Genomic DNA, 9,993 nt, shown 5'->3' with positions numbered 1-9,993 from the left:
GACATTAGATATCTATAGATTCATCACCTCCCCAATCCTTTTTTTTTCTAAATTCTATTGGCGCATATTTTCTATTACAATTGGATCATAGGCTATATATTCATCAATTGGATCATTTTGATTCAGGCATAAATTGGTATAAGTTTGCTTAACTATAGAACAAGACTTTGAAAATCTAGTTAATGAGCAACTAACATGGATCCACCTATATGAGCTGCGGTGAGGCTGCAAAAATAATAGCTTGAATACTAGATAAATAATCCATGAAACATCACCTTGCCTTCTTACATAGTTACCCTTATTAGTGGTGGAGGGCGAATCATACTCCCACTTAGAGCAGGAGCCCAGCTAGAAGTAGTAGCCAAGAAAATAAGTAGCAGGCTTTCAAAGTAAACTAAGCAAGGTAAGCAAATAATGCAGGCTCTCTGTGAATTTGGCTTGGTAAAATCAACTACTAGCTATCTCTTCACTTGGCACACTTTTCAAAGATTTTCTATTCACTTTCCCATAAACATATTCTCTCTTCACCATGATCAAGTGTCTCCATTGACTAATTCCATCATGAATTAATAAGTTTTATAATACCATGCGATGGGCTCAATACACAAGCGATACAATTTGATGGTTGTCATGGATATCATGCATACCATCTAAATGTGCCAAATACAAGGTGTATCACCTGTAATAGGAGAACTTTTGCTCAAAAACTTATTAAGTGGTTGGTCCATCTTGAACTTCATAAAGGAGTGATAGTCATGGCTCATCCTCTTTGTTATTCTTCTGTCAATTATCCATGATAGTCACACAGTTTCAATCTATTCATATAAAGGTCATGTTTATGACTTTCACTTTCATTCAGTTTTGTTCATGGTTCAAACATAGTTTGGCTTTGATGGTGATGGATAAGAACATAGATTTTCTTAGTGCTTCAGCTTTTAGGATGATTGCTTATGTTACATTTTTATGTTGCCATTTTGATTTGAGTTGTTTGTTGATTCTCCTTTTGCAACTATGCTAATTCTAAGAGGATAGTTTTTTATATACCTATTTTCTATAACTTGGTGAAAGGCATTTTTAATGGTCATTGGCGTGTTACTGTTGTTGTGATATGACTTATATTGCATGTGTTCTTGAAATAAATAGTTTTTGCGATGTGTCATACACCAATTTTCTATTGAAAATTCTTATTTTTATTTTAAACAACTAAGGCAGTAATTACCACCTGATTTGCATTGCTTTTCCTTGTTGCAGATACCAGAGAATCACATGCTTAACTATATTGCTCAAGTTCTTGGAGTTATTGTAGCTTTACTTGAAGACCCTGATGAATCAGTTCAAATAACTGCAGTGCAATGCTTGCTTAGTGTAGGATACTACATGTTTAGGGACTTTAACTTTTCGATCATTTTTGAAGTCTTTATGTTTTCATTTATATCAATAAACTTGGACTGTAGGTTCTCAGCACAGCGCGTGAAGATGCTGTAGATCCTATTTTAATAAATCTGTCTGTGCGTCTGCGCAATCTACAGGTGCCTCCTTGATTAGAAACTTTTTAATTTTCAGATGCACCAAATTAGTTGTAAATATGAGCAACCACATTTACTCAATGGATTTGTGCTTCCATCGTTGGACTGTTGTGGTAGAGTGTAACAAAGATTGCTTTAACAGTGGCACTAACAAATACTAATCTTTCTTTTTAGATCTTGTTGTCTAATACATACTTAATTGTTAAGATTCTTATTATTAATAGGCTTGTTTGTGTAGCGGGTTTAGTCCTACATTCTTTTTTCAGGTTTAGAGTTGTGTCATCAATCCTATATATACTTATGCAATGATTGTCTCATTTGAATGCAATATATAATATTATATCCACAAATTCTACATGGTATCAGATAACCCCTTAGGTTAAAGTTTTCTCAAGAGGGTATTCCCCTTAAGGGAGGTTATTGCTACTGCCACCAATGGCCTTCCCTCATCCAAGCCATCTCCTACTGGTTGCACTGCATGCTCCAGGTCCTCCCCTACTGGCCTCCTTCGTTCTCATGGTACTCAAGCTTCCTGTTTTCTGCATCTCAGTCTCTGCACTGCACATCACACAGAGTGAGCCATGCCTGTACTCGCCAGTGTGCCGTTCGATGAAGGAGCTGGACATAGTAGTTATGCTTCAGCTTGAGGGGCATTTTAAGAATATAGTATTCATGAGGTTATTGGTGTAATGGGTCTAGTCCCACCTTGTTTGTTCGGGTTAAAGTTGTGTCTAGTTCTATATATGCCTTGTAATGGTTCTCATAAATGCAATATAGTATTTTCTATCTTCAAATTATAGAGTCTTTAAACAATTTACCTTGGTATGTCCTTAACTATTGCTGCCTAGTTGGTCATACTGCTAGAAAGCACAATGGCATGCCAACAATCATTATCATATGTATATAAATGGGCAGAAACTTTGTTTCCGGCACCACTGATTAAGCTTGTTCTCATGGTATTTGCTTTTCTTGATTAGATCTGCATGAATGAAAAAATGCGTTCGAAGGCTTTTGCAACTTATGGAGCATTGAGCAAGTATGCAAAGGGGTCTCAGCACCAGACTTTTCTTGAGCAGGTACTATATGCTATCATCGATTGTAAACATTATTTGATATCTTCCAATATGATTTGTAGCAACACTGCAACTTTTGAAATAATCACAGTTCACATCCTTGTTGGGGTATATGTTATGTCAATTTGCTTTTGATTTGACTATTATCTGTTCCAATATAGGAATCTGAATAATAAATTTTACAGTTTCTAAACAGATCAAATTGACTAACATGAAATAAAGTACTTGTGTCTTTTTTGATGTAGTCTCTTTTCACCCTTACATTTGCAGTTAAAAAATATCCTCATTGCAGTGGATAAGTTGCAGATATTCTCTTTTATTGATGACATGGATGAAAGTATTCGTAGATAAATGTTTATGTATGGGATTATTGGTAATCAAATAGAGGCAGTGAGTTGGTTCCTTGCAAGTTATATCATTAATGCTAGTGAGATATTCTTCAAAAGATGACTTGTTGAAAAAATTCTTGAATATGATATGATTGAGAGTTTTATTTATAGTTTGATTGATGTATTATGCATTTTGGAATAAAACAAAAAAGGTTTAAATTTATATCTGTCTACATTCCTAAATATCAGAATGCTTATATCTGCAAATTGGATGCAGTTTGTATGTGTTTCTTTATGCTCATTGGATATAAATTAATGCAGAAAAGTTTGTTTTATCTATCATAAACCTACCAACAAGCAATAGGGTCATAAACCTAGAAATTAGCTGGAAATTATATTGTCTTCTAGCAAAGCATGTGCTGGTTAGAGGACTGTTTTCAACAGTTGTTGTCACAAATACCATGACTTTTAAATTTGATCAGTACTCTGGCTCAGGAATTTGAAGAATTAAGGAAATAAAATCACATACTGAATAGCAAACTTTCCCATGTTTAATTAAATTAGTTAAGAGGCCTGTTTGGAGATGTTTCCAGAATTATTTGCGATCATGTTAGGTTTTCCACTAGGAAACAAATTTGTATTACAGGAACGAGCTATTCATCACTACATAAACGAGCAAAGCAGCAAAACAATCACTACTACTCAACCTATCACAAGATACCAGCAAAAAAGTTGACTAAAAAAGAATGGGAGAATCTTACTCGCGAGTCAACTAAGGTTGCGCTGCAAGTGGGCGTCAACTCCTGAGGTGGCCAAATGGATCGCTGATAATGCTAACCCTAAACCCTAAACGCTAAACCCTAAAACCCTAAACCCTAAACCCTTAATTTTCTATACTACATATGTACTACTGCTTGTTTTGTTTGGAAATGCTTTCCAACTTGAGTTGCGTGCATTCAATTACTACAAAATGTTACTTGAGCACTTTAATTAGGAGATCTGCTCTTTGGTATTCTCTTGAGAGCTGTTGCAGTCCAATTCTCATTGTTTTGTTCTTGTTCAGGTTCATGCCACCATCCCTCGCCTCATTCTCCATCTTCATGATGATGATCTCAATGTTCGTCAAGCTTGCAGAGTATGAATCGTACAACGTTTTTGGTTTCATGATTATTTTTTTATTTTAGGAATCAGCTGACTGCATCCTTTTTCTTAACCTGCTTAGATTACCCTTCGACAACTTGCACCATTGATCGAAGTTGAAGGCTTCTCTAACCTTTTCCACAAACAAGTTTTCAGCTCTGATAGGAGGTAATATATTGTTTCTGATCTTCGAGTGAAAGGTTGTAATAATACACAAGTCTATTCTTTTCATGCCACAGAAGTGATTATGAGGATTTCATAAGAGATTTGTCGAGGCTTGTGCATCAGTTCCTGTCTCCTAGAGTTGATAGTTATTTGGCATCATTGATCCAGGTATTAATGTGAGGAAACCTTCGTGGATTTGCTTCAATTCCTGATTGCATAATTTTGGTGTGCAGGCATTTGATTCGCCTTGGCCAGTGATACAAGCAAATGCAGTGTACTTCTCCAGTTGTTTACTGTCGCTCGCCGAAGATCAGCGTTTACTGGCTCCATACTGTTCACAGGTTTAGTGAAGGGATTGCAACTATGTCATAGTAGTTGGTTGTGTTAAAGATACTGAATGACATCCTTTTCTACCAGGTATTTGGGGCATTAGTGAACAAGATGAGTAAGTCGAGGGATGCAGTTGTCCGAGCAGCATGCTCTTTTGCACTGGGTATTTTGATCAAGGCTTTCAACCCACTTGCTTCTGCAACACCACCAAGATGGATCAAGCTGACTCTAGCAGAAGTAATCTTTTTGAATAAGCTCTTAGATTTCAAACCCCATCGAATTGACAAAGCCAAAAAAATTCAAAATTCATGGTTTTTAGATTCTGCTGTTTGCAAATAACATCATTTTTTTTTGTATAATATACGTTTGTGTTCATATAGTGTACAGAAACAGATGCATCGTACATATTCCTTGTCCTGTGTGCCATACCATTTAATTTGTTTATTCTGTAAATTAATGGTGTATATTCATTAATTTTCACTGGAAGGTTTGTTTTGATAAAATGTTTCTTGTAGATAGAAATCTGATCGAGTGCCAAATTCTCACTCATTGTCTTTTCCATGAGTTAAATGTTTACAAACCTCTCAACAGTTTTGAAGAACCTCTTAGAATTTTTTAATTCATGAAATTTATTTTTTTTACTTCTCTTTTTTTTTAAATATGGAGAGGAGTTTTGGGGCAATAGTAAAATTATTATTTTTTGTATAATTTTAAATTACGGAGAGGAGTTACATGTATTGAATTGTTTTTTTCTTCCTTCTTTCCTAAAATGGCATCAATTTTTAGCACCTTATTAACTATTTATAAGTTTGTGAATAGAAATTATTTAAAGTGTTCCTTAGGATTCATTGTAAATTATTATGTTTGAAATTGTGTTTTTAAAAAAATTAAATTAATATATTTAGATAAGTTTATTGGCATGTATCAGTTTACCGGACGATGGTAATACCAAAAAACCTTTTAAATATTTTTTTACGTTGTCTAATTCTCTTTATTTTTCTCATACTTTTCTTTTTTAAATAACCTTAGCTTGTAAGGCCTTCCCATTTCTCTTCATTTTGCAAAATTAATATTTAATTATAAAATTTTTTAAAAAGTGTATGTTTATTGCTGCAATTCCATGAAACATAGTCCATCTTTGGGATGCAATTTAATTAAATTATGCTGAATAATATAAAAATATTGATATTTAAATTTAAATTTAATAAATATATATGATATTCAAATTCAATTTGAAACTTGAAAATCCAAATGATATTGACTCGTAAAGTTGAATAATAACGTGAAATGATTTAAGTTTGAATTTGAATTATTTAAATCTTAATTAAAGTCTATTTAAATTGAAATCATGTAAAAAAATAAAGTTTAATTTGAATTTAATTCAAGTTTGATCTAAATATGAATCAAATATTTTTCAAGACAATTTGGAAAGCTCACCAATAGGCTCGATTCATTTGCACTCTTAGTCCAGCTGAAATCATTTTGCCTCAGCTCAAGCTCAAAGAAGATCTAGAAGCTTAACATTTTGCCTCAGCTCAAGCTCACAGATCTAGAAGCTTAATAAGAACTCATCTCAATTCAATCATCAGAATTATGGAACTCCATTCACCTGTTTGCACAAATCAAACACTGCAATCCCATAAAATAACTTCATGATTGAGCAATACATTTACAATGACAAATGAAACAAAAAGTTTTGATTTTTCTTTTTTCTTATTTTTACTTCTTTGTACAAGTAGTCGAAACAAAGATTTACATGAAACCCTAATCAAGGATCAGGTTTTCCCACCACTTGTTCATCACTAGAATCATACTCATTATTATCTTCACTCAGTTCTTCATCACTAGATTGGCCATCTGAATCATTCCCCACATCTTCAGGCTTTGCATATCTCTGGCAGTATTCTGGAAACCAAACGAACCAAAACAAAAGGATGAGAAACTAAATTAGTCCAAATTTAACGAAAATGAAGAACATAACTCAATCGATATAAAAGCATAAAGAGGTCGAAATAGTTGTGTCGGACACTAGAATCCTCACCCGTGTTGGGTACTCGTATGATGATGTCTGAACCCGAGTAACATAGTACAGAAAAAACTAATCAAACTTAATAAATCCTGAGAAATTCGCATAGTATAGGTTCTGGATTCGTTTTCGAATATAAGAAATTTCATGATTTAGTTCATGAAATTGTATGCTTTCAGCTATTTAACATCAACTACATGAATGTCATTTCTCTATCGAGTTCTATGAAAGACTATATCACTAGTATTCAAATTAATCAAATTATTCTTTATGGCGCCGAGGAATGGTTTTTTAGTTTGCTTCTATCCCTTACACCTGCTAAAAAAGATTCAACTCTTCCACTATAACATTTATTGGGCCGTTCAAGCATGTTTGTAAGGCTTTTCTCATTTTTCTTATGTATGGTACCTAAAGAATATGCTTGTTTCAATCGATGAACAACATCCGGTGGATGAAAGTCTTCACAAGGAATAATGAGCTTGACTATCTAAATTAAGTTCGTAAAGCTAAGGAATCAAGTAGATGAGAAACAATACGAGCATGTGATTTTTGAAATATAATTAAACATCGGATAGACAATCTATCACCTTTCACTTTTTGTTCGTAAGTAGGTTTATCCCGCATCATAAGTGCTGCAGCCTCCCCATTCAATGGGTCTGAAGGGTTTGGATATAGAAGAAGTTGGGGGAGAAAAACTTCAAACACGTTGACAAGATCTGCAACACGAAATGCAAAAGAATACTTGAACTGAAAAGGCCAAGCTTATGCCACCATAAAGTTGATAAAATTATTCAAGGAAAGTTCAATACCGAACATAGGACTCCAAGTTTGGTTGATAACATCCAAACAGACTGAACCAGACCTGAGTCATTCGAAGGAAAAATAAAGTGAGTGAAAAACACAAACAAAAATCTAATGTTCAATTTTAGAGAAAAAAACTAAAGTCAAACCAAACCAAACTAAACTAAAAGTTAAATTTGGTTTTTTAGATTGAACCAAATAACAGGCACCTAGAAAGCCCATTATAGACTAACAATGTGAAGAAGTAAAACGACTTACATTTCATCAACGTTAGGATGATATATCTTATTAACAAAGCCAATTGAGGGAGATTTGTAAGGATAAGCATCCGTCAGTTCCACTCTTATTCTCCACACTCCTCCTTGATACGGACCTTCCATGAACAACAATGAAACATAAAATAGTATCAACTTATGACAAGTGAGCCAATATGAGAAATACAAATCAACAAGCACTAAGTTATCGTAAACTTTTAAAATTCATTACAGAAACATACTATCAGGAAGTAATCATGAGCTCTAGAAATCCAAAACAACCTTTTTTTTCAGCATAACAACAACAACCAAGCCTTATCTCGCTAAATGAAATCGATTATACGGATCCTCTTATGTTATTGAGCTCAATCTCGTCATCTATATTTAAATGAATCTCTCTTTTTATATTAATGTGTGTGTTTGTCATATACCATCTGAATGTTCATCTACTAAAGAAAATTAGTAATTGGGGTTCTATTAGAGGTCAGCTAAATGGATCTTATCCCTTCACAGATTTGGAAGTCTGTATCGAAGATCAAACATGTCGAAAACCTCTCTACTAAACGAAGAAGAAAACAAGAACAAAGCCTTATTATTGGCAGATGGTGTACTGTCGTTTGGGCCATGGAAGTCCACGAAGAACTCTTGCATCCCATCGTTCAGCATCTCCACCTTGTAGTCACTCATCATCCTACAAGAAAAAAGAAAAAGGAGAGAAAAAAATTGTTTCTTTTGAGTAAGAAGGTAAACAAAACAAGATTTTGGGAACAAAGTAGGGATTTTTTTCCCCCGGCGATCTACAGTTTCATGAGGTCCATCTCGCGGCGCTTGCTCGGAGAAGACATCCCAATCGCGCTTCCTTGGCCGGCTCCGGCGGAGATGGAGGGGAATGAGGGCGGAGTTGGGCAGGCGGCGCCGCCTCTAGAAATTCCTGCCTTTCTCCTCCGCCGCAAGATAGCGAAGAGGGAAGGTGGGCTGTGGGAAGGGTGCGAGGAAAAACAAAGACAACAATAAATTTAAAAGAAACAATTGATTGGATTCCATCACTCTTTCTTCATTCTTTATTTTTTTTAGAATAGTTAAAAGAATTTTTATTAGAATAGTTTTACAAATTTATTATTAAAAAGACAGCCCAACTCACTATCATATATTTTAATTTCAAAATTATCCTTATTTCTATTATAACAATTATAAAATTGTTGCTGTTTACAATCTCATATATATTGTACATTTATAGTTGCGGTGAATAAAAATTTAATTAAATCAAATAAATCAATTGAACAGATATTTTACTTAATTCAATTAATTTATTTTAATTTCATTTTAAATAAAAAATAAATTTAATTGAAATAAAAAATAATATAAATCTATAAATAATAAATTTATATAAATAAATTTTTTATAATATTTAAAAATTTTAATTATTTTGATTAATTCAATCAAAAACTGAATTAATTGATATTTTATTAATTTGATTTGTTTGATCTTTATTTAAAAATTTGAGTCAGTTTTAATTAATTTGATTCGATTCAGTTTTAACTAAATACTCAACTTTAGCTATAATTATACAGTTATTACAATCACAATCTTTTATAATATAATATTAACTAGTATCATAAAAATAAACTATCTATATTATAGTAATTATGATTCATAATTGTTACAACGTGATGTTGATATGTGTTGACTAATATTGATTATTATTGACAAGATGAAACATCTATATTACAAAATGATCAACTATAAATATTACATAGTATTATTAATGTTGATTAGAATTTAAGTATTGTTATAATATAATATTTATCAAAGATAAAATGTTGCAATAATACATGTTATTAATATTGATTAGAGTTGAAATATTTATGTTATAGTAATTATCAATTATATTTACGATAATATAATTTATTTATATTAATGAGAGTTGAAACACAAAAAAATAAGATCAATTTCATAAAATAAAATATACAATAGTGGAAGAGCAACGCCCTTTTGATAATAAATTAGAAAAAGAAATCTTTTCGATGATTCCATTAAAAAAAAATCTTTATTTTTTCTATTTCATTGTTATTCTTTAACTAAACAACATAATGCTCCCCTAAAATTTTTTTTTCTTTTGGCTTTGCTCTTTGCAATTTACCATTATAATCTTTGAATTCTCATCACATCATTAAATTTTGACAATAAAAAATGTATTTGTTGTACATATCCAAACAATATTTCAATCAGCTCATCTTCTTTAGATCTTCTTTTACAACTATTGACCCGATTCTTTCCATCAAAATTATCTTTTCAAAGATGAGTCGAAACTCGACCATATAGACACCCCCACACTAACAAGTCGCACTA

General features: G+C 32.6%; 2 protein-coding genes across 2 annotated transcripts in view; one reads left to right on the top strand and one right to left on the bottom strand.

Annotated features, from left to right (window-relative positions):
* Positions 1-4,902, top strand: part of LOC141822945 (protein SHOOT GRAVITROPISM 6-like) — a 6,388-nt gene extending 1,486 nt beyond the window's left edge. The window contains exons 4-11 of the mRNA XM_074710241.1: positions 1,252-1,365; positions 1,455-1,529; positions 2,504-2,602; positions 3,992-4,063; positions 4,151-4,236; positions 4,308-4,401; positions 4,467-4,574; positions 4,651-4,902. Of these exons, the coding sequence (XP_074566342.1) occupies positions 1,252-1,365; positions 1,455-1,529; positions 2,504-2,602; positions 3,992-4,063; positions 4,151-4,236; positions 4,308-4,401; positions 4,467-4,574; positions 4,651-4,902 (900 nt within the window). The remainder of the gene's footprint in view (positions 1-1,251; positions 1,366-1,454; positions 1,530-2,503; positions 2,603-3,991; positions 4,064-4,150; positions 4,237-4,307; positions 4,402-4,466; positions 4,575-4,650) is intronic.
* A 1,367-nt stretch (positions 4,903-6,269) lies between these two features.
* Positions 6,270-8,618, bottom strand: LOC141823430 (ubiquitin-conjugating enzyme E2-23 kDa-like). Its single transcript, XM_074710713.1, has 6 exons — positions 8,446-8,618; positions 8,256-8,335; positions 7,649-7,763; positions 7,399-7,451; positions 7,177-7,305; positions 6,270-6,468 (listed from the first exon to the last, which is right to left on the bottom strand). Exons 1-6 carry the CDS (start codon positions 8,487-8,489, stop codon positions 6,332-6,334), a joined length of 558 nt encoding a protein of 185 aa, XP_074566814.1. The 5' UTR covers positions 8,490-8,618; the 3' UTR covers positions 6,270-6,331.
* Between the last annotated feature and the right edge of the window lie 1,375 nt (positions 8,619-9,993).

This window comes from Curcuma longa, chromosome 3 (assembly GCF_044706935.1).
Source record: "Curcuma longa cultivar G26 ecotype Majalengka, Jawa Barat chromosome 3, ITB_CL_G26_1.1, whole genome shotgun sequence".
In the NCBI taxonomy this organism is placed as follows: Eukaryota; Viridiplantae; Streptophyta; class Magnoliopsida; order Zingiberales; family Zingiberaceae; genus Curcuma; species Curcuma longa.
This window is presented reverse-complemented; position numbering and strand designations above follow the sequence as displayed.